At 45.4% G+C, this 25308-nt stretch overlaps 1 protein-coding gene across 1 annotated transcript in view; it reads right to left on the minus strand.

Annotated features, from left to right (window-relative positions):
* Positions 1-25308, minus strand: part of LOC132829197 (uncharacterized) — a 57836-nt gene that overhangs the window by 6723 nt on the left and 25805 nt on the right. The window contains exons 6-8 of the mRNA XM_060846567.1: positions 18036-18794; positions 13194-13355; positions 3943-4082 (exon numbers count right to left, since the gene is read on the minus strand). Coding sequence (XP_060702550.1) covers positions 3943-4082; positions 13194-13355; positions 18036-18794 — 1061 coding nt within the window. The remainder of the gene's footprint in view (positions 1-3942; positions 4083-13193; positions 13356-18035; positions 18795-25308) is intronic.

Consider the following 25308-nt stretch of genomic DNA (forward strand, 5'->3'; position numbering starts at 1 on the left):
TTGGGGGCTGGTCAGGTGGGTTTGGGAGGGTAGGCATGTGGTAGGATTCCTGTAGTCATGGGGTATTCAGGTTGTATTGGGAGGCCAGTTAGGTCAAGTTAGGGGGAATAGATGGGGGGGTTCAAAGGGACATCAGTGAGTAATCTGGAGGGCTGGATAGAAAGTGTGAATGGAGTAGATGGGAAGAGGGGCATAGATTTAAATTGTGGCACAAGAAACAACAAGTTTGAGGAAAAACCTTTTTCACAAATGAATGGTCAACGGTGTGGAATAGCACAGCCTGGAAACATGGTAGAGGCAGGTTCAACCCGAGGCATTCAAGAGGGGCATCACATGATTTGAATAGAAATAATGCGAGAGGATACGGGGTAAAAGCACTAGGGTAATGATGCTCATCTCAGGAGTAAGTGCAGGCATGATGGGACAAATAGCCTCTTTCATGGCAATAACACTCGTGTAAAGGTCAGTTGTAGTGCCCTGTGAGTTAGACTAGAATTTTTTCTGTCTAACATTCCTTGGGTAATTAGTCCGGTAAGTAAACTGGAACGGTTCAAATTTTTCAACTCTAGTTCAAAGTTAGAGTTTTACAGAAGGTGCCAGGGAGGAGGGGAATTGTCCAGAGGTTCAAACTTCCCGGGTGATTCCCACAGAGGTCAGCATTCTTGGATTTCCATGGATCCGCATTTCCATCTTGCCCGTATTTCAGATCTCTGATCATTCATTGACTTGAAGATGTCAGGCATTGAATCAGTTGTAACTGGGTCTGGTGAACTGCCCACACCTCCCCCAAGGGGGCAGTGTTGTGCTCCCTGCTCATGTTTAATGATGATTTGGACTTAAAAATGACTTCAGTTCAAAGTTTTCAGAAAACTGGGAATTGTAGTAAACAATGTGGAAGCTAGTAACAGACTTTGGGAGGCTGCGTGCAGGCTGGTCAGATGCCTCCCCATCTACCCCATCCACCCATTTCAGCCCTCAAAATCATGTAAATATAGTTTTATACAAGAGATGCCTTCAGTTTGTTTGGATCGAGTCAAACTCCAGCGTTTGTTTCCTTGGCACACCACGCTACAGAATCAAACTGCAGTTGTGACTGTTACATAAACAAATCTTTTATGAATAAAAGTATATTTTTAAAATTAAAAGACAGCCTGGGCATGTACATTGATAGATCTTTGAAACTGGAAAGAAGGTTGAGAAGGCTCTTAAAACAAACTCACTGAACCCTTGGCTTTATTAATAAAAGGAGTAAAGTACAAAGGGCAGCAAGTTATGCTAAACCTTTGTAACAGAGCTGAAAATGTGTTGCTGGAAAAGCGCAGCAGGTCAGGCAGCATCCAAGGAACAGGAAATTCGACGTTTCGGGCACAAGCCCTTCATCAGGAATGAGGAAAGTGTGTCCAGCAGGCTAAGATAAAAGGTAGGGAGGAGGGACTTGGGGGAGGGGCGATGGAGATGTGATAGGTGGAAGGAGGTCAAGGTGAGGGTGATAGGCCTGAGTGGGGTGGGGTGGAGAGGTCAGGAAGAGATTGCAGGTTAGGAGGGCGGTGCTGAGTTCGAGGGAATCAAGGTGGGGGGAGGGGAAATGAGGAAACTGGAGAAATCGGAGTTCATCCCTTGTGGTTGGAGGGTTCCCAGGCGGAAGATGAGGCGCTCTTCCTCCAACCGTCGTGTTGTTATGTTCTGGCGATGGAGGAGTCCAAGGACCTGCATGTCCTTGGTGGAGTGGGAGGGGGAGTTAAAGTAAAAAATGAGGTCTGCAGATGCTGGAGATCACAGCTGCAAATGTGTTGCTGGTTAAAGCACAGCAGGCCAGGCAGCATCTCAGGAATAGAGAATTCGACGTTTCGAGCATAAGCCCTTCATCAGGATGAAGGGCTTATGCTCGAAACGTCGAATTCTCTATTCCTGAGATGCTGCCTGGCCTGCTGTGCTTTAACCAGCAACACATTTGCAGGGGGAGTTAAAGTGTTGAGCCACGGGGTGGTTGGGTTGGTTGGTCCGGGCGTCCCAGAGGTGTTCCCTGAAGCGTTCCGCAAGTAGGCGGCCTGTCTCCCCAATATAGAGGAGGCCACATCGGGTGCAGCAGATGCAATAGATGATGTGTGTGGAGGTGCAGGTGAATTTGTGGCAGATATGGAAGGATCCTTTGGGGCCTTAGAAAGAAGTAAGGGAGGAGGTGTGGGCGCAAGTTTTGCATTTCTTGCGGTTGCAGGGGAAGGTGCCGGGAGTGGAGGTTGGGTTGGTGGGGGGTGTGGACCTGACGAGGGAGTCACGGAGGGAGTGGTCTTTTCGGAATGCTGATAGGGGAGGGGAGGGAAATATATACCTGGTGGTGGGGTCCGTTTGGAGGTGGCGGAAATGATGGCGGATGATACGCTGTATACGGAGGTTGGTGGGGTGATAGGTGAGAACCAGTGGGGTTCTGTCCTGGTGGCGGTTGGAGGGCCGGGGCTCAAGGGCGGAGGAGCGGGAAGTGGAGGAGATGCGGTGGAGGGCATCATCGATCACGTCTGGGGGGAATCTGCGGTCCTTGAAGAAGGAGGCCATCTGGGCTGTCCGGTATTGAAACTGGTCCTCCTGGGAGCAGATGCGGCGGAGACGAAGGAATTGGGAATATGGGATGGCGTTTTTACAGGGGGCAGGGTGGGAGGAGGTGTAGTCTAGGTAGCTGTGGGAGTCAGTCGGTTTATAGTAGATGTCTGTGTTGATTTGGTCGCCCGAGATAGAAATGGATAGGTCTAGGAAGGGGAGGGAGGAGTCTGAGACGGTCCAGGTGAATTTGAGGTCGGGGTGGAAGGTGTTGGTAAAGTGGATGAACTGTTCAACCTCCTCGTGACAGCATGAGGCAGCGCAACCCTCCAACTACAAGGGATGCGACGGTTGGAGGAAGAGCGCCTCATCTTCCGCCTGGGAACCCTCCAACCACAAGGGATGAACTCAGATTTCTCCAGTTTCCTCATTTCCCCTCCCCCCACCTTGTCTCAGTCGATTCCCTCGAACTCAGCACCGCCCTCCTAACCTGCAATCTCTTCCTGACCTCTCCGCCCCCACCCCACTCCAGCCTATCACCCTCACCTCGACCTCCTTCCACCTATCACATCTCCATCGCCCCTCCCCCAAGTCCCTCTTCCCTACCTTTTATCTTAGCCTGCTGGACACACTTTCCTCATTCCTGATGAAGGGCTTGTGCCCGAAACGTCAAATTTCTTGTTCCTTGGATGCTGCCTGACCTGCTGCGCTTTTCCAGCAACACATTTTCAGCTCTGATCTCCAGCATCTGCAGACCTCACTTTTTCCTTAAACCTTTGTAACACACAGGTGTTAGGCTTCAGCTGGAATAGTGTGGACAATTCAGCATCCCACATTCTTAAAAAAACGAATGCCAAGGCTCCAGGAAGGGTGGGGTGGAGACTTACAATTGTTCAGAGACAAGTGACTTCAGTGGTGACTGGAGAAACTAGGATGGCTCCCGGAGGAATGAGGATAAGAAGATGATTTAAATCAAGACACTCAAAATTAAGAGGAATTTCAATTGAGTGAACACGGATGAAGTGTTCCAGTAGGAGAGTAAAATGCAGCAGGTACAGAACTAACTCCCTTCAGTTATGACAAAGGTTAAAATTCCATGCTTATAACAAATTATCCAAAGCCTTGCCCTCATCATCCACACCACTCAATTGTAATAGCTAATGACAGAACCAGAGGACTTACTTTCTGTGGTGAGAATGCTACAGTTTTCAAAGAAGGTGGAAATATTTTCAGTAATATTTTTGAAAGAGGAGTTGGATAGAAATACCCGAGGAGAGCTCACGTAAAAGAAAAGTGCAATGCAATATTACTAACTCAGCAGCTCGAGCAAAGAGCTAGCACAGGCCTGATGGAAGGAGTGGCCTTCTTCTGTGATTATCAATTGTATCATTTCGTCACATTGTCACTTACTGATTGTGACTTTCCACACTGTACGCAACTGGCTGCGAATTATACTCATTAGTATTCAGTGTATTGATGCCATTGGCTGGTTTATCAAAGTATTGAACTGTATCGATTTCATCATGATCCCCTTCAGGAACAGTCTTCACCTGAAAGACCAGAAAGATGCAAGGAGTGAGTGACATGGGAAAGCATTTTACCACAGACTGATTCCTCATGATGGCGACTTTACAATTGACCCCCATAGGTTTAGTCGAGGGGAGTGGGGAAGAGGATTGTGAAAGAGTACGGGCTAGTTATGGAGGGAGACCACCAGGGACAGCGAGTTTAGACTGGGTGGGTTGTGAAGACCTGCAGCAGCACTCATTAGGTGAGCTAAGCACCATGTTTCTAGTTGTTCTGAAACATTCTCTAATCCAAAGCAACCTTTAATCTGCAGAAAGTCTGTTGTATTTATAGAGTAACTCATCACATCTCAATACAGACCGCACCCAGAATTTACACTGCAGGAGCAATCAGTATGTGTGTTTATAATAGCGTTGCCATGACCAGGTTAGATATTGACCAGATTCTAGGAGACCGTATTGCTGTTTGTCTCTCCTGTATCTCTGAGTCACTTAATGACAGTGACATTGGAAAAAGCAGAGGGTGCTCAGATTTGGTACTTAATTGAAAAGGTGGCACCTCTGACAGTGTAGCACTCACTGGGCACTGCACTCAGTGTTGGTCTGGATTATAGACTCCATTCTCTGAACTGAAGCTTAACCCCAAACCCTTCCAATTCACAGTCAACAGAGCAAAGCACATGTTAAAAGAAATCATTGCCTTGCATTAAAGTAGCACCTTTAGGAGATTATTCCTTCACACCAACTACAAAGGTCATTTTGGATCATGCTTGGCTAATGAGGAAGGTTTTAAAGAAGGATTGAGGAGTAGAGGGGCAGAGAGGTTTAGGGAGGGAATGTCAAACCTCAGGCAGTAAAAGGCACAGCAGTCGATGGTGCAGCGATGGGCATTGGGGTTATACAAGAGGTGAGTAATGGGAGATTGCAGATGGTTATTGGACTGGAAGGGGTCACAGAGAAGGGGAAGGATGGGCCATGAAGGGATTTGAAGGCAAGATATTAACCTCCACAAGCCAAATTCCTTCCCCTCTCTTTCTGACTCTGTCCTGCAATCAGTTCCCTCCGTCAACCACAATACTTTAATCACAGTGACACTGGGAGATAGCAGCAATCAACCACGTACAGCACACTCTGATTGATTGGTCACATACCTGTTGACATGGTGCCACTGTGGGTAATCAGGAGCAGGAAACCTGCCAGTCCTTTCTCAGTTTACATAATGAACTCCCAATGGCTGATACAAGATGAGTCAGTTTAACCTGGGACTGTCCCAACATTAATCAAAGTCAGAGCTGACAGGAACTGCACAGTCTTCATTTAGAATAATAATATTATTTATTGGTGTGTGGATATAGGTCCGATCTGTGAATGGTTGTAACTCAGTGAATTCTGTAACTTTTTATTTTGTGAGAGAGTCAAAGCAAAACTGGCTTTTTCTGAGATTTTGATCAATATTGACCTTTTGATCCCATCAACCCACAGCTGGCTTCTGATCACCTCCTTAATCTCCACCCAAATCCTCAGCATATCAAGCAGCATCTGTGGATAGAAGTGGACTTAATGTTTCAGGTTACGATGACCCAATGAAAGGCCAACTTTACCTGAAATTTTAACTTTGTTTCTCTCTCTGCACTTCTTACCTGTCCTGTTGAATTTTTCCAGCAGGTTCTATTTTCATTTTGATATCTGCAATGTTTTGCATTAGTGTTCCCCATATCCCTTAACACAAACCAACCCACCCACCTCATATTCTGCAAGCCCAGCAATCCCCACATCCCCCTACTTCCCACAACACGCTCCACACCCCACAACACGCTCCACACCCCACAACACGCTCCACACCCCACAACACGCTCCACACCCCACAACACGCTCCACACCCCACAACACGCTCCACATCCCACAACACGCTCCACATCCCACAACACGCTCCATACCCCACAACCTGATATCCTTCTGCTTCAAGCTTTTAAATTTGGGAATTCCACAAGTTTAAGCTACAATTAATGTGAAAGCTTCTCCTTTATGCCCTCAATGTCTGGGATGTGAAGCTGTGGCCACGAGATTCCAAATCTTCACAACAATACAAAAAGAGTTGACACACTTCAACAAAGCAAATAGTTATTCTAGAGCCAAGTCAATACCTCCCCACACGGAGAGTGGCTAGAAAGATAGACAAAGTAGCTTTCCAACTCTCAGCAAGCCTCTGCCACTCAAAGCAAGGTGAACTTGAGTGTAATTACATTTAGTTGTTTTATAGGGTGGCAGTAATTCAGAAAGAATTGAGCAGTGTGGGCTAGACTGACTGTGTGGAGTTTGCACGTTCTCCCCGTGTCTGCGTGGGTTTCCTCCGGGTGCTCCGGTTTCCTCCCACAGTCCAAAGATGTGCGGGTCAGGTGAATTGGCCAAGCTAAATTGCCCGTAGTGTTAGGTAAGGGGTAAATGTAGGGGTATGGGTGGGTTGCGCTTCGGCGGGTCGGTGTGGACTTGTTGGGCTGAAGGGCCTGTTTCCACACTGTAAGTCTAATCTAAAGGGGTTACGAGATGGCAAATTTGAATTGTGAACGATTGTCCTGATTGATGGGAGTTTCATTTCTGTACTGCCTCTGAAGGCATAACATGGGAGTGAAGTACATTCTGGAGAGTAGTCTTTGCTGCAGTGCAGCCATTTTACACAAAGCAAGATCCCACAATGTGATAATGACCAGATAATCCAGTTTTCATGATAGCAGTTGAGGGACATAAATCTTGGCCAGGACACAGGAGAAAGCTCCCCTGCACTACTTCAAAATTGTGAAATGGGATGCTTACAAACACTATCGGGGTAAAAGGTAAAGTGGAGTTAAACCTGAGGATCACCACCTCTCAGGCTGAGGGGGGGGGGGGGGGGGGGGGGGGGGGGGGCGTCATTGGGGGAGTGGTTGAGAAGGTAACCTCAGGTAGTGAAAGAATTGAATCTGTGCTGGTGGTGCTGCTCTGCATTTACAAACCAGCCATGCAACCAACTATCAAACAGTGGGGGTGAGGTCTTATTTCACATCTCATACTGATAGTCAACATCTCCCACAGTGCAGCCTCCTCTCAGTACTACACTGTGAGTGTTAGCCTGGGCAAAGTGTTCAAGTCTTTGAAGTGAACCCGGAATCTTCAAATCTGAGGCAAGGGTATGACTCACTGAGTCATGGTCAGAATCTTAAACTTAAGCAACTGAATCCTTAAATGCAGGTATTACAAAACGTGGATAATACAAATAATTGAGAGCAGTGAATTAGAACTGAATAGAAAGATAGAAACTTTGGAGAGTTTAGGACACTTTGATAAAGGATTGGCTGACTGGCAGAAAGCAGAGTGGGGATAAAATGATCTTTTTCAGGACGGCAGCCAATCACGAGTGGAGTTCCGCAGGAGTCAGTGTTGAATCAACTATTCATTTTATTCACTAACAATATGGACAAAGGAACTGAGGCATAGTTGACAATGTGCAGCTGCGAGAAACATAGGTGGAGGGACAGGTAGCGTTGAAGAGATGGGAAGGAGGGAGCAGAAGGAGTTGGACAGGAAATTGAGCAAAGACACAGCAGATGGAATACAACGCGAGGTGAATTGGCCATGCTACACTGCCCACAGTGTTACATACATTAGTCAGAGGGAAATGGGTCTGGGTGGGTTACTCTTCAGAGGGTGAGTGTGGACTGTTGGGCCAAAGCGCCTGTTTCCACATTGTAGGGAATCTAATCTTAAAAAAATGGAAAAGTGCGAGGTTATGCACTTTGGTAGGAAGAAGAGGCATGGACTATTTTCTAAATGAAGAAGGCTTTAGAAATCTAAAGCACAAGGGACTCGGGAGTCTAGTCCAGGATTCTCTTAAGGTTAACACGCAGGTTCAGTTGGGAGCTAGAAAGGCAAATGCAATGATAGCATTAATTTCAAGGAGGGCTAGAATACAAGAATACTAGAATACAATTTATAGCTGAGGCTGTACAAGGCTCTGGTCAGATAGAATTTGGAATATTGTGAGCAGTTTTGGGCTCTGTATTTAAGAAAGAGTGTGCTGGCCATGGAAGGAGTTCAGAAGAGGTTTACAAGAATGATAGGAGCTCTGATGAAGAACCATCTAGGCCTCAAAACATTAGCTTGCTTTTGCAAGGGCTGGAGGGATCCAAATGAGCTGGGAGGTGCTGGACTGTCCAAACCAAACAGGAAGAGAGACTGAAATAGAACATCTCAACATGAACTCTGTGCTCACAGCTTCACACACACTGAATGGAGCAAGAAAATCTCAGATCTGCTGCTGGCTTTCTCCTGTCCCAGGAATTGATGGACATGATCCAATCTCTTGTAGTTCTTCACCTAATTGGCCATTGGATGCTACAACAATAATTACAGCAACTTTAATATAATAAAACATCAACTAGCAGTTCACTATTGCTGTCTCCTCCTCTAGTCTTCTGAACCTCAGATGTGCTTCTGTCACCACTATATTCACATGGTGAGTCCCATTCTGTTCTTGATCAATAGTAACCACCAGGATGCTGATCCATGCTTCACTTCTCACTAAACTCCACTAGTGCAATGTTGTCCTGGTCAGCCTCTCGTCTTCCAGCTTTTTAACTCCCAGATCACCCAAAACTCTGCTGTCTGCACCCTAACTCCCATCATGTCTCACCCCACCCCCAAACACCTTTCTGCTACACTGGCTCTTGGTCCAACAATGTTTGATTTTAAAATTCACATATTTCCAAGTTCAAATCTGTCCATGGCCCTACCTAACTTCCCCTAGCCCAGAGCTCTGAGATCTCAGTGCTTCTCCAACTTTATTTTTGAGCAACTCTGATTTTAATCCCTCCACCATTGGCCACTGCACCTTCAGCTGCCTGAACTCCAGGCTCTGGATTTCCCTCCCTGAACCTCTCGGCCTCTGTCCTACTTGATGACACTGCTTAAAAACCAACCACTTTGACCAAGCTGTTTGTCACTTGCCTTGATAGCTCCCCGTGGGAGCCAATGTCAAATTCTGTTTGGTAATGGATCCTGTCAAGTACTTCACAGCATTTTACAAAGTGACAGGTGTCCTACAAATGCAAATTGCTGTCGATGAGTTTTACAACATGACTGGATGGGGAGTGGCATTGGGCTTCGGCAGAGAGCTGGTTACACACAACAGGCCCCTCTGCTATGACCAATCAATCAACAATTCTCTCAACTTTAGCATTCTTCACTTCCTTGAATCTTTCCCATCTCAAATAACTTTTCACCAAATCAGTACTTCCCGAGGTAATTCATCTCATGCCGTTTAACCCCTTGAATGTCTCATGTGCCTTAACCAGTTGTAACAAAGACAGCTCCTATGGTCAAAGTTGGCCTGGACACAACCTTTTTTAACAGCAGGTGTCAAGCCTTGCTGCTCAGTTGCTGTTCAGCTCGGTTTCTGAGCAGGCATTGATGTAATCAGTCCCAGTGAGTGAAACCAAAGAACAATCGAGTTAATGAGTAATTCAACTGAAACCAAACTTATCAAAAAGCAAAGAGAATTCTGCTTTGTAATGAGGCAATCATCAGGCATACCACCACAACCTGATAAGGCTGAGCACTAAGAACAAACTCCACCAACACTGGTCCTGTTCAACATTTCTGGCAGCAATCAGTAAACAGGAAGAAGTTGGTATCGATGGTGGTGGTGGGGTTGGGGCCCTGGCTCTCGCCTTTTCACTTTCTGTGGGTAATATTCCCGTCTGCATTGTGCTGTTTAGCTCTGACTGGGTTCTTCCCAGTGAACAGGGATGGGGATAGAGGGGTAGATTTTGGAAAATTACTCCAGGAGATATTGTCACATCCTGAGTGTTTTCAGAGAGACTGGGAAGACCCTAGTTTGATTGGGTGGTATTATGGACACTTCTAACTGTTCCAACAAATCTCAGCAGTCCAGGACTTCCCCCACTGCTGGCTCCTGAAGACAATATGCACATGGACAGCAGTGACGGGCAGAATTCCCCACCTGAAACCTCTCAGGCTCACTCTCTTTCTTAAGACCTGTCTTTTTGACCTAGATGTTGGTCACCTGACCTAACACGATTTATGTGGCTCAGTACCTCAATCCTTCCACTGAAGGGTCATCATTGACCTGAAAGATTAAAAGGAGAGTGAATCTGTGGAAATCTTTACTGCAGAAGGCTGTTTGGACTGGAACATTAAGTATATTGAAGACTGAGATGGACAGATTTATAAATCAGTAAGGGGGGAAATCAAAGACTTTGAAGAAAAGGCAGAAAACTGGAGTGGAGGATGATCAGATCAGCCATGCTCACATTGAATGGCAGAGCAGACTCAATGGGCTGAATGGCCTAATTTTGTTCCATCTCTTATTATGATTTTGCTGTGTTAAACATAGCATGCTAATAGAGATGTAGTATTGTAGTTGTGGTGGGGGTTAGATACTCTTAGGTGCTAGGCTCACACTGGGACGTCTCAGTGAAATACAGAGAGTTCAGCTGCAGACTGTGGAATAATCCCTCAGTGACTTTAGAAATGTTAGGCAATGAAATGTTATGAATGAGTCCACCTTCGATGAGTCATTGTTTTATAAAGACACTATAAGGAAAGGTACAGTTTCGGGGATGGGCCACCTTCAAAAGTGCAAACTTATTTTGTAACCCATTGGCAATGAAATTTGTCAGGTGAAGCTTTATCTAAATGATACCATGTCCTTGTGTAAGATTTAAATTTACCAGTGTGTGTGTACAGTCAGATAGTGATTCCTATCATCTTGTTTATTGACCTTCCTGCACGTTCTCAAGTGGCAATTTCTGCTGGGTCTTCATGAGACAAGGAAGGCATGGGCACCAATAAAGAGTCTCTGCTTGTGTATAGTTTATTCCATTGTGAAGGGCAGGCCATTTCTTTCAGTTGGACCTGACTCAGGATTTATCACAAGGTCAAGGTAGAGTTTGCCTCCTCCTGTCCATTGTGGGGTATCTAAATAATGAACAAGTTGGTCTCAATCCATTCCTGGCAATAAATCCTCACAAAACTTTAGAAAGCATGGACTGAGAAAGATCCAATTGGCTTATCAATCCCCTTCCATCCAAAGCCCATATCCACTCTGTCTCAAAGGGGAGATGGCTGGGTGGACAATGTTTGAGGTCAGATGGGTATTTTTCAGAGTGGAGGGGAGTTGAAAGAGGTATTCCACAGGGATTGGTGTTGGGAACCTTGCTTTTACTAATTTATATGATATTTGGAGATGGATGTGGAGGGCAAAAGCTCTAAATTTGCAGATGACACCAAGCTAAGGAGAAAAAAAAAAGGGGATTGTGAAGATGATGCTGAGGGACTTTGACAGGTTGGCCAATTGGACAGACACCTGGCAGTTGGATTTCAATGCAGAGAAATATGAGGAATACATTTTGGCTGAGTACCACAGACAGACAATCCAGGCTCAATGGGACAACTCTAGAGGGGAGTACAGGAGCAGAGGGACCTTGGGGTTAATGTGGATGATTCTCTGAAGGTGGCCAGACAAGTTGAAACTGTTGTTAAAGGTGATGTATAGGATCTCTGGGTTTATAAATAGAGGCATACAGTTTAAAAGCAAAGGAAGTGATGCTCCACCCCTACAAACCATTGGTCAGACCACATTTAGAGCATGGTGTTCAGTTCTGGGCAACTTAAGAAAGGATGTTACAGCCCGGGAGAGAGTTCAAAAGAGATTTACTAGAATGATACTAGGTAGCCAGGAATGAAGGATTTTAGATACAAGGAAAGATGAGAGAGATTGGGCTTATTCCTCTTGGAGCAGAGAAGATGAAGAGGTGACCTTATTTAAGTGTTCAAAATGATGAACAATTTTGACCGGGTTTAGCAGGATATTTTGTTTCCACTAGTTGGTCACAACTTCAAGATTGTCAGGAGAGCTAGGAATGAGATGAGGAGAAACTTTATTTAGAGCTGTTAGGATTTGGAATGCATCGAGTGGCGGATTCCAAAGGAGAGCTGGATATATATTCAAAAGGGATGAAGTTAGAGGGCAATAGAGATCGGGCTCGAGAATGGGACTAGCTGATAGCCTTTTGGGAGCCAGTACATACACAATGGGTTGAATGGCCTTCTATACTGCAAACTTCAATGATTCTAAGTAATCTATGATTCTCAAAGGGTTAAAGAGGGGCTGGAGAAATTTACCAATTGTGCAATATTGAATCCTCCCCTCAAAGATCATCCCTTTTCTGCTCCTTACTTCTAATAGTATTCCTCTATTTCGTCCCTTTCAAATATATATCCAGCTCTCCTTTGAAACCTCCAAATGGAATCCGCCCTCATCGCTCTCTCAGTGCATTCCAAATCCTAACAACTCCGAATAAAGTTTCTCCTCATCGCTCCTGCTGACAATCTTGAAATTGTGATCCTTTAGACCAGCTGATCTGTGTCTCACCAACCACCCTCAATTTGTGGGCGGCATGGTGGCACAGTGGTTAGCACTGCTGCCTCACAGCGCCAGAGACCCGGGTTCAATTCCCAACTCAGGCGACTGACTGTGTGGAGTTTGCACGTTCTCCCCGTGTCTGCGTGGGTTTCCTCCGGGTGCTCCAGTTTCCTCCCACAGTCCAAAGATGTGCGGGTCAGGTGAATTGGCCATGCTAAATTGCCCGTAGTGTTAGGTAAGGGGTAAATGTAGGGGTATGGGTGGGTTGCGCTTCGGCGGGTCGGTGTGGACTTGTTGGGCTGAAGGGCCTGTTTCCACACTGTAAGTAATCTAATGTGAAACAAAAACAGAAATTGCTGGAAAAACTCAGCAGGTCTGGCAGCATCTGCAGAGAGAAACCAGAGTTCACGTTTCAGGTTCATTTTGAGTTCTGCAGAAGGGACCCAACACATAACTCTGTCGGTCTAGATGCTGCCAGAGCTGATTTCTGTTCTTGTTTCAGATTTCCAGCATCCGCAGTTCTTTTGTTTCCCATGAATATTTATTCAGTGCTGTGTTGGTGTGACTGCGCTGACCAGAACACACCCACTTCAAACGGACTTGGTTCTCATGTGAATTTTTTTTAAAATGGGGTTTGCCCTGAGTTCATTGAAACGGTCCCACAATCTCAGGAGTGACCGCGGATCGGACCAGCAACTCTCCACACACTCACTCACCCATTCCTCCACGTTGGGCCCCACCTCTTCATCAGCGAAGCCCTTTTCCCACAGGATATTCGGTTTCCCATATTTCCAGATTTTCTGCCGCACTCTTTGAGCGAAGAAAGCAATGATACAAAACGTCAGCGCCGCCAGGAATCCGCAGACAATCGCCACAGCCTGCAGCAGCAGAGAGCAGGGGGATCAGCAGCAACTCCACAGCACACAACAGGGCTAACAACAACATGCTGCAGCTGCTTTGCACTTCCTGCAATTCTCTGTTTAATTACGTCCATGTCACTTTCTTACTTGAAAAACGTGTTGGAAGTTCTTTCACTCTAATACTTATATCCAACTCTATCTTTCTGTCAATACCTCTCCATGTCCTGTACGTCTGTCCATTTTTCTGTCTCCACCTCCCTCTCCGTTTGTAGTCATGTACCATTGTCTTCTTTTCACTCGTATCCTCTGTCGGTCAGTGCCTTTTGGTTTCTCTCTCTCTCTCTATCCCCTTTATTTTTGGGTATCTTTGCTTCTTCCTCAAATCAGTTTCTCTCTCTCTCTCTCTAGGTGCCTGTAGGTTTGGTGGTTGTGTGTCCACTCTTATATTTGTTACTTCCTCTCCATCGCTCTCCATTTGCTCCTTTCTCTGCATCTCTCTACCTTGTTTTGCTTGTGTCTGTTTTTATCTCACCCTGGTTCTCTCTATCTGCACCTCTCGGTTCCCAGTCTTTATCTTTTCCCACTCCTGTTTTCTATGCTCTACCTCTCAGATTTTCCCCACCATTCTTTTTCATTACTTACAAAGGAATAGGAGACAACAACAACACCGCCTTGCATTTAAAATGGTACTTTCAAAGCATTTTAAAATTATTCACAAGGGGCTCCTAATTCAAATGTGACACGGAGATATTAGCACAGATGATCAAACTCTTTTCCCCACGGCATGTTGGCATCACTGGCTGGGCTCATCCCTAAATTGCCCAGGGGGCAGTTAAGTTCCAGATTCAAGCCCCACTCTAGAATTTGATCACAGAAATACATGCAGTGCTGCAAAGGTATGGCCTTTCAGGTGAGACTCTGAACTAAGGCCTCATCTTCTAAAATAACAAGTGCTGGAGAAACTCAGCAGATCTGGCAGGAACCATGGAGAGATAAACAGTTAACATTCTGAGTAGCCTTGACTCTGTCATAAAGCTCCTTGGTTGGAGAAAACCATCCCATGGTGCGACTTCAAAGAACAGGCAAGTTATCCAGGAATGTTTTGGCCAATAGTTATGCCACAATCAGTATGTAACACATGCAGAAAAACAGATTTTCTTGACACTATAGAATAGAGAGTTGCTGTGTACAAATTGGATGCCATATTTCCTACTGTACAACAGTGACTATACTTTAAAAGTCCACATCTGATGGTGGTGAAAAGCACTATAGAAACACATTGACCATCCCAGAGGAAATTAAAGTGGAAAGGCTTTAAAGAGGAAAGAGAGGTTTACAGATGGAACTCCAGAATCTTGAGCTCAGGTAAAGGAAAGCCACCGATATGAAGTGATTAAAATCGAGGAAGACATTGGCAGAGACCTCAAGGGGCTGTGTTTACAGTAATGGGGATGATGTGTCCATAATGGGATTTGAAAATAAGGATCAGAACTTTAAAAATTGAGTTTTATCTATCTGGGCTGAAAACCAAGGTATGTCAAGTGATCACCTCGAAGTGTTTTTGGTGCAGGGGTTGTGTCCCTACCTCTGGGTCAGAAGGTCCAGGCTCAAGTCCCACCTGCTCCAGACGTATGAAAAAATTCTCCTCCTCTACTTGCTGTGCTTTTCTAACCTCCAGCATCTACAGTACTCACTTTCACCTTGTATGTTGATGTTAAAAAATAATCAATAAGGCCTTCGCTGCTTTCCTCAGTTATCTTAAAGAGTTTGAAGTGCTCCATAACATGAGCAAAAGCACCACAGGGGATTACATTGACCCCAGTGTCTGAACACTCTGCTCATACTCCCTTCAGCCAACTAACGTTCATTGGTTGATGACTATCAACAATCATTCCACTGAGATCACAGAGGTCATCTCCCTGGGCTGGATTGTGTTAGGATCTAAGAGTTCAAAAGTCAGCCCTGATTTGGTACCGTTTAAGGCTGACCAGTTACATTTCCACCAAAGAGCATCCACAAGCCACAGGAGCAGTGCGGTGGCTCAGTGGTTAGCACTGTTACCTTGATTCCAGCTTTGTGCAAACTCCACATATAGTCGCCCATTCTCCCCGGGTATGTGTGGGTTTCCTCTGGGTCTGGTCTCCCCCCACAGTCCAAAGGTGTGCAGGTCAGGTGAATTGGCCATGCTAAATTGCCCATAGTGTTAGGTGCCTTAGTCAGAGGGAAATGGGCCTGGGCAGTTTACTATTTGGAGGGTCGGTGTGGACTGGTTGGGCTGAAGGGCCTGTTCCCATGCTGTAGGTAATCTAACCATGTACTTCTGTCCCCGTTGAAGATGCATACCTTTGCACTCTTCACAATTTTCATTGTCGATTAGCCCAGCATGGGGTTACCAACTCAGGCTGGTCGTTTTCTGCTGGGTTCATCACTTGATCTCATGCCTCCAAATGCCCTGCCCCCACCCATTGGTCACATGACACTGGCTAGCCTATGATCCTCCACCTTCCTTCAGTCAATTGGAAAGGGGGAGTCAAGAATTGGCCAACCTGCATTTCTTCCCATTTCCAATATAAGACCAGAAGAAATAGGAACAAGAGTAGGCATTCAGCCCCTTGAGCCTGCACTGCCACTCAATAGGATCATGATTGATCCAATATTCCTCACATTCACTTTCCTGCCTTTTCCCCATAACTCCTTGGTTCTCAACTGATCAAGGATCTCTCTCTCTCTCACAGACTTGAATACACACAAGGTCTCTGCCCTCACAGCTCTCTAGTGTAACCTTCCTGAAGAAGGGTTACACCCAAACCATTGACTTCTCCACCTCCTGCTGCTGCCTGGTTCGCTGTGTTCTTCCAGTCTCCTGCCTGTCTATTTTGGATTCCAGCATCTGCAGTTTTTTCCATCTCTCACGACTCTCCGTGGCAAGGAGTTCCAAAGACCCACAACCCTCTGGGAAGAAACTCCTCCTCATCTCAGTCTGAAATTGGTGCCCCTTTATTCTCAGACTGCACCCTCTGGCCTTAGACTCTCCCATGAACAGAAACATCACAGCATTGACCCTGTCAAGCCCCTTAAAAACCTGATATGTTTCAATGAGATCACCTCTCATTCCTCTAAACTCCAATGAATTGAGTCCCAACCTGTTCAGCCTTTGCTCAAAAGACAATCCAGGTGGTAAAGACAATGACTGCAGATGCTGGAAACCAGATTCTGGATTAGTGGTGCTGGAAGAGCACAGCAGTTCAGGCAGGAATTCCTGATGAAGGGCTTTTGCCTGGAACATCGATTTCGCTGCTCCTTGAATGCTGCCTGAACTGCTGTGCTCTTCCAGCACCACTAATCCAGAATCAAAAAACAATCCCTCCATCCCAGGGATCATCTTGATGAGAGCAGGATTAGAAGGGTTAAATGATGAGGACTAGTTATGTAGACTGCAGTATTCATGGTTAAGGAGTGATGTAATTGGGATATTGATGATCATTGGAGTTGGTTAGCTCAGTTGGCTGAATGCTTGGTTTGCTCTGGAGAATATCAGCAACAGTGCTGGTTCAATTGTCACACTGGCTGCAGTTACTATGATGGACTCTCCTTCTCAATCTCTCTCTTTGCCTGAGGCATGGTGACCCTCAGGTTAAGCCATCACTAGTCATCTCTCTCTACCCAAGCAGACAGCAGCCATATTGTTGTCTGAAACCATAGCAACTTTACCTACATTTAATACAGTAGATGAAGAGAAACTATTTCTTATGTTTTTATATTGTTGGTGGGTAGGGAGAGTGGGGGAAATGTCTGGAACAAGAGGAGTCAGGGGTGAGCTCAGGAAACACTTCCTGACACAAAGGGGAGTGGCAATCTCGGACTCTCGCCTACAAAAAGCTGAAATGATTGAAAAATGTGTAGACGGTCCAATAGATTACTGTTATGTAAGAGTAGAAACAACGTGGAGCATGGACGGATAAGTAGGGCACAGGTCAGCCAGGACAAAAATGAACAATAGGAGAGATTAGAGACTGGCCATTGGCTTATATTCTGTTCCTAGAATTGAGCTGGCTAATGTAGAGCATAGATTCAGTTGTACAGCATGGAAACAGATCCTTCGGTCCAACTCGCCCATACTGACTAGATATCCTAACCCAATCTAATCCCATTTGCCACCACTTGGCCCATATCCCTCTAAACCCTTCCTAGTCATATACCCATCCAGATGCCTTTTAAATGCTGTAATTGTGCCAGCCTACAGCACTTCTCTAGCAGCTCATTCCATACACACGCCACCCTCTGCATGAAAATGTTGCTCCTTCGGTCCCTTTTAAATTTTTCCTCTGTCACCCTAAACCTATGGCCTCTAGATCTGGACTCCCCCATCCCAGGGAAAAGACCTTGTCAAATAACCAGTGCCCCTCATGATTTTATAAACGTGTATGAGGTCACCCCTCAGCCTCAGACGCCCCAGGGAAAACAGCCCCAGCCTATTCAGCCTCTCCCTATAGCATGGCAGCGTTGTTGTAAATCTTTTCAAGTTGGGTGAACCCAAAACAATTCATGAAGTTTACAACATAGGATTTGTTTTAAACATTGAGCCATTGTGAAATCTTAAAATCTGTCACATTTTAGCAATAAACTTGCACAAAGGTAGAATGAATGTCCACTTTACCAAAACCTGAGACAACACAGCAATAATAAAATATGACTCACCTCTTGAGGATCCACAATACAATAGTGATATAGATACTCGTTTGTCAACATCATGCCAGCTCCAGATGAATAAAACTGGGCGCATAACATTCTCATCTGGGTATAGTACAAGGATCCTCCACTCCCGGCTGTTGGATTAACTCCCATGATGTATACAACGCTGGCAATCAGCTCCAAGCCTCCCAGGATAGCGCTGAATATCAGTAACAACAGATAAAACTTACGGGTTCTGGAGTTTTGGGACTTGCTGACACTGGCGATGAAGAAGGCCAAGACAGCGATAAAGGAAATGGCCGCCATTGCAATCATGAAGCCAGTGGCAGCCCTGGGGTCAGTGTGGCCTCCATTGCCATACCCTCCCATTCCTGGGTAATAGCTACTCCCCCCCATGCCAGGGTAATATCCTCCTCCCATTCCTGGGTAGTACCCACCTCCTATGCCACCCATGCCATAACCATAACCATAGCCATATTGCCATTGCAACGTTGATGCCACACAGGCAAAGATGACCAGACACAGGATTATGACAATGCCCTCTAAAATACGGATGATTCCTGGCGGGGAGCTCCATTTGTAGAAGTGTTGCGGCTTGTCCTCAATGTAATATGAGCCTGGTGGAGGGGATCGCATGTCATATTCATAAGTCCCCACGGAGGCTCTGTGTGGGAAAGGTTGGGTGAAATTACTCGGGCTGTAGGCAGGAGGGCTCCCAAGGGGTCGGTTCTCATACATGGTGATGGAATGTCCCAGGCAAATACTTCACAGTGGTTGATAAGACCTGGAATCAAACAAACAAAAAAAAAGGAGGAACATTCACCAGTAGGTCAAGTTAACAACTCTGTTTTGAGCAATGGCTGAGACTGATTCCTTGCATTCAAAGATAATTGACAGTGTAACATACACCGAAACACTCAAGAAGCAGCTTGGACTGAAACTCCTGAGCCCCTCGCACCCTTTCAACTTGATCCACATTTTGATTTGGAGTTATCCCGAACGATTGGAGCGAATGGCCTCAAGTGAACACTAGCAGACAGCTTTGTGCTAATACCGACGAAGTAAGAGATCAGACCAGAGCAACACTAGTCAAATGTGAAATGTCTTTAAAATTAACCGATTAATAATCAGGAACTTTCAAACTGGGTAGGAGTAAGTTGGTTTCCGATAAGAATTATAGAAACCTTTGCAGTGAAGGAGGTAATTCAACTCATTTAGGTCTGTGCTCGCACTTTGAAAAAACAAAACTACAAAATTAGTTCCATTTACCTACTTTTCCTCCATCACCTTACGAACTAGTCATAGAATAACAATAAATTTTATCAAGACTAAATTCTTCAAATTTAACTTAGTATTAGCTTAGCTGGTTATCTACCTCATTTAGTGAGTTTAGTATTGTTATGTGCCTTCCAAAATAAAATTGTTAATTTAGCCCTCATTAATTACCTGTCAAAATTAAAAGTTCCAGTTTATTTGAATTAGTTAATCTGATCTATCCCAGAATGCTGAGGGAGGCAGGTGAGGAAATTCTTGGGTCTTGTTTAAAATTTTTATCTCCTCTTCAGTCACAGGCAAGGTCCCAGAGGACTGGAGAATAGCTGACACTGTTCCTTTCTTTAAGATGACAATAAGGACAATCTGGAAAATTTCAGGCTGATGAGTCTTACATCTGTGGTGGGGAAATTTTTGAATAAGATTCTTAAAGATAGGATGTATTCACACTTGGAAAAATATGAACTTATTATTAATAGGCAGCACGGCTTTGTGTGCAGAAGGTTGTGTCTCAACAACTTTACTGAGTTTTTTGAGAAAGTGACAAAGATGATAGATGTCAACAGGACAGAGATGTTGTTGATATGGACTTTAACAAGATTGCTCATGGCAGGCTGATGAAGGTGAAATCAGATGGGATTCACGGTGAGCTGGATACAGAACTGGCTTGGTCATAAAAGACAGAATAACGGTGGAAGGGTGTTTTTCTGATCGGAGATCTGTGACCAGTGGTGTTCCACAGGGTTTAGTGCAGCGGACCCTGATGTCTGTTATATACAGGTATATGATTTTATATATGATTTGGAGGAGAGTGTAGGTGGGCTGATTAGTAAGTTTGCAGATGACAAAGTTTGTGGTGAGAAGGATTGCCAGAGGATACAGTAGGATATGGATAGGCTGGAGAGTTGGGTGGAGAAATGGCAGATGGAGTTTAATTTGGACAAATACAAAATCTAATGCAGGAGGGAAGTATAAAATAAATCATAGAATTCCTATTGTGTGGATGCAGGCCATTCAGTCAATTGCATCCAAACAGACCCTCAAATAGAACCCCACACACAGACCCAGACCCACACCGCATTTCTCCCCCTCCCCATCCCACATTTCCCAGGGCGAGTACACTCAACCAACGCATCCCTTGGCAATTTAGCACTGTCTAAAGATGTGCAGGTTCTGCGCATTGGCAATGTGAGGAAACTGGAACACACGCAGACACAGGCAGAATGTGCAAACTCTGTACGGACAGTCAGCCTAGGCTGGAATTGATCCTGGGTCCCTGGCGCTGTGAGGCAGCAGGTCTAACCACTGAGCCACTCCACACCGCACCCCCCACCCCCAACTGTAAATGGCAGAACTCTTAGAAACATTAACTTACAGATGAATCTGTATAGACCCTCAGTTCCCTGAAAGTGGTAACACAAGTAGATAAGGTGGTCAAGAAGCCTTGCAGAATCCTTGCCTTTGTTGTCTGGGGTGTAAATTATAAAAGTTGTCATCATGTTGCAGCTGTATAGAACTTTAGTTAGGTCACACATTAGGAAATACTGTGTGCAGTTCTGGTAGCCACACTACCAGAGAGATGTGGAGGCTTTGGAGAAGGGCACAGAAACAGCTTCCCAGAAATGTTTCCTGGTTTGGAGAGTATTAGCTCTGAGGAGAGATTAGACAAACTTGGTTTGTTTTCACTTGAATGGAGGAGGAGGGACAACCTGATAGAGGTTTACAAAATTATGAGAGGCGTGGATAGAATGGATAGTCAGAGTCTCTCTCCCAATGTAAAAATGTCAATTAGGGGGCACATAGGTTTAAGGTAAAAGGGAGTGAGTTTAAAGGAGAATGTGAGAGGCTTTTTTAAAAAAAAAACGAGAGGTTGGTAAGTGCCTGGAATGCTACCCCACCAACTTCTACAGATGCACTGTTGAGAACATACTGTCCAGGTGTACAACAGCCTGGTATGACAACTGCTCTGCCCAGGACCATAAGAAAGTACAGAAGGTTTTGATCACAGCTCAGGCCAACACAGAAGCCAAACCTCCACCTGTGGACCCAATTTATACATTTCGTTGCCATGGAAAGACTGCCGACCTCAAACACTCTTCATACCCCGGTAAAGCTCTCCTACAACCTCTCCTATCAGGTAGAAGGTACAGAAGCTTGAACAAACACACACAGTCCAGCAGGTTCATGAACAGCTTCTTCCCTGCTGTTATTAGACTGACGTATGGACTTTGTTCAAATAATACTGATCTTGTTAACGTGACCTTGTCTACTGCACTATGTAACCTGTATGCCTTACTCTGTCCGAGTTTTTTTTCACCATATGATCTGTACATCTTGCCTACTATGATCTGCCTGTACAAAGCTTGCAGACAAAGTTTTTCACTGTACTTAGCTACATGTGATAATAAATCAAGTCAAGGCAGAGGTGGTGGTGGTGGAGGCAAATACAACAACAATAAGAGGCAACTTGACAGAGACATGAATAGACAGGGAATAGAGGGATGGAAACCGCATAGAGGCAAAAGGTGCTTAGTTTAGAAAGGCATCATGCATCAGTACAGCCTTGATGGGCCAAAGGGCCTATTCCAGTGCTGTACTGTTCTTGGACTTAAATCAGTAGCAGCTATATCGAGTGCACTGCAAGTCTTGTTACTTACTTACAGGCCTAACTATATTGAATCAGAAAGTGCTGAAAATACTCACCCCAGTCAGTCAGCATCTGTGCAGAAAGGTGTGTTAGTTATTTCCTAACCTTAGTTTTAATGCTGCAGCCCCATTTGAAAGTAAAGCTACATTATTCATTTGGATCTTCCTTTAAACGTATGGGAATAATCAAACTGGAATCCGTTATGTTAATTTTACTTTCTGCTGAAGGTGTTGAAAATGTGATATTTTTTCATCAGCCCTGCAATGATTTTGCTGAGATAAGGAACCCCTTATCCAGTCCAGACTTAGATGTGCCTCTAGTCACAAACCAACACAGAGGTGATCTCCTCTGAGATAGCACAGCAAGTCCCTCAGTTGCTGCACATCATTCTAGAGGACAGCTTCTCAAGGTGACTAGAGACAGGCAATAAATCCAGCCAGGAGAAAGTGGGGAGTGCAGATACTGGAGTTCAGAGTCCAGAGTGTAGTGCTGGAACATCAGGCAACATCTGAGGAGCAGGAGATGAAGGGCTTATGCCCAGAATGTCGATTCTCCTGCTTCTCGGATGCTGCCTTACCAGCTATGCTTTTCCAGCACCACTCTCTCGACAATAAATCCAGCCATAAAGCTGTCAGCCTGGATTCTTGACTCAAGTCTCCAGGATAGGAGTTTGAACCCAGGACCCACAGAGAGAAAGACTCTGGCATCCCCCAAGCCAGGGCTGATTCCACAGCCCACCCCCAACTGCCCAGAACCTAACCTGAAACATGACTGACAGACTCCCGATCCAGTTAGCAAATAAAAACAGGAATTCCCAATTTGTCTGATGGGATTGGGGGATCAGTTTGGAAAACTCTTGGTGAGGATAATTAGTCAGATGCCAATCTGTTAAATTCCTGACTGCATTGACACAGGAGATGGTTCAATCATATACTCATCCCTTACTCAGGGGCCACTCTGGGACTCTGGACTGCACAATCTATGTACTCCAGAACAGTTCCTGATTCTGGACTGGAAACTACCCTAAACCCACTGATAGTAACTTTTTTTTCCCCCAAGAGAGTTATTGTCAACTTTGGAGATCTCTCCAAGGAGAATAGTCCCAGCTCTTCTGAGCTAAGACCTCCAAATTCCCGAGGGGTCTGGAGACAGCGGGACTGAAAGGAACACTCTCTCGGATCTAGATCAGGAGGGCACAGATTGAAAGTGATCTGCAAAATAGTAAAGCTGTGATTTGAGAAGGAACCATTTCACACAGTGAGTGGGGAGGGGCTGGAACGCACTGGCTGTGGACTAATGGATCAGTTGTGTCTCTCAAGAAGGAACTAAATGGATTTAAATGGAAACCATTTAAAAGGGCAACTGGGAGAAGGCAGGAAAAGCCAACATATAACAGACACACTGTGGCTCTTACTCCGGACCATTCATCCTAACCTTCCCAAAATGATGCACAAGCTGACTTCAATTCTTAAAGGACTACATTTGACATATTTAATTAAACCACACAAATCTACAGCAAATCTCCAAAAGCCTGTAACTAAATAGAATTCAATTTCTGTTCTCAGGATTGATACAAATCGCCAGAAACCGGAATAAAAACTTTCCTCCTGGGGTTCTCAGTTACAAATGTCCAATCCTTTCAGTACGCACTTGGAACCCGGACAATCTCAGTGAAGCCAACTCCCAGTGAATAGGATTCTGAGTCTGTTTCTGTAAATTCCCACATTACTACAGTTCCCAACTTTCCCCCCTCCCTCAGTTACTCACCTGCTCAACTGCCTCCTCTTAGTCTCACTGTATCTTCACTCACAAACATGCGACAGAAAGCTAAAACTATCAGAAGTTCCGGCTTGTCATTTCCCTCTAGTCCTTACCTTGTCCACTTTCAGCCAGTGTCCTTCTGGAGATGGGGGAGGGGGGTTGATGAAAGCATCCACTGGTATCCTTTGATCCCACTGAAGGTGGAGGAGGGTGGGAGCTTTTTGCTCTCCCTGAGTCGGAAAGGAATTCGTAAATCTGCTCCCGCTGTAGCGAAGACTGAAGTTTATTGTCGGCACCCGAAGATTACTCCTCTGGCTATCTCTCTCTCTCTCTCTGGGGCTCGTTCCGACTCCGAGAGGTTCAATTTGTTACTGCAAAGGAAAATGGCAGCGACAAGGGATTAATCATTGACCCGAGAAAAACACACTGCAGCCAGAGAGGAGGCGAAAGTTCAGCTTCACTTAATCACCCACCCAGCTACAGACAGAGCCTTTACTGCAGGGAATCGGTGGGTTTGGAACTCCTTTCCCCTCCCAGCGGTAACTCATTGATAAGAATCTAGAGGGAAGTGCTGTAAATCCGCCAGAAATGAAATTTAAACCCAAACCGTTCCACCTGTAACATTGGAACCGAGCAGCCTCGCCCACAGCTACATTCAGGGAGGCTTCACTGACCCAGTCAGGAGGGAGGACTCAATCACTCATTCAAAAAGTAAACACAGGAGTCAAACTAGAGAAAGTCGCGTTGGTTATTCAGTTCAGAAGAAGGCATTTGACTCAAAGCCTCAACAAACTCTCTCCATCTCTCTCCAGATGTTGGCGGACTTGCTGAGTTTCTCCAGCAGTTTCTGCTTCGATTATTGAGGACAATCCGAAAGAAACCGTAAATCAGAAACAAAAGCAGAAATGACTGGAACAGCATCTGTGAGAGAAATCAGTTCACGGTTTCGGTCCAGTGGCGCTACCTCAGAACTGCAATTAATGTCCACAACTAACAAAATCAAATGATTATTTTGCAAACAGACAGAATTTGTGTGGGTGGGGGGGGGAGCTATGTGGTTGTGAGCTATGTGTCTCCACCCGGGTGCAGGAAGTTATTGATCGCTATTTAACCCAATACCGCCTAGGTGTTCCCACTGCAATGGGAGCTGCTGGGTTTTTCATTGAGGTGCTAAAGTGAGAGCTGAGAGTGTGGTGCTGGACAAGCATAGCCCATAAGACCTGATGACCGAAACGTGGACTCTCCTGCTCCTCGGATGCTGCCTGACCTGCTGTGCTTTTCCAGCACCACACTCTGGACTCTGATCTCCAGCCCTCACTTTCTCCTGAAGTGAAGTCCCGCCTGACTTTCAGGTGGATGTACAAACTCCCATGGCACGGTTTTGAGAAAGATCGGAGGAGTTCTCCTTCAGGTACTGACTCCCCCACCATTTCCTGTTGTGGAATCTTGCTGTGTGCAATTTAGTTCCTGTGCTGTCAAGTGTAAAGTTGCTATGGTCCCAGAGCTGCTATTGGGATATTATGACAGCGACCAAATTCCTCAATGAATTTCATTAACTTAGCTTTCTCCTTTTCACCCCTTCTCTAAAAAGCCTCAGCG

This window comes from Hemiscyllium ocellatum, chromosome 28, assembly GCF_020745735.1.
Source record: "Hemiscyllium ocellatum isolate sHemOce1 chromosome 28, sHemOce1.pat.X.cur, whole genome shotgun sequence".
Classification (NCBI taxonomy): domain Eukaryota; kingdom Metazoa; phylum Chordata; class Chondrichthyes; order Orectolobiformes; family Hemiscylliidae; genus Hemiscyllium; species Hemiscyllium ocellatum.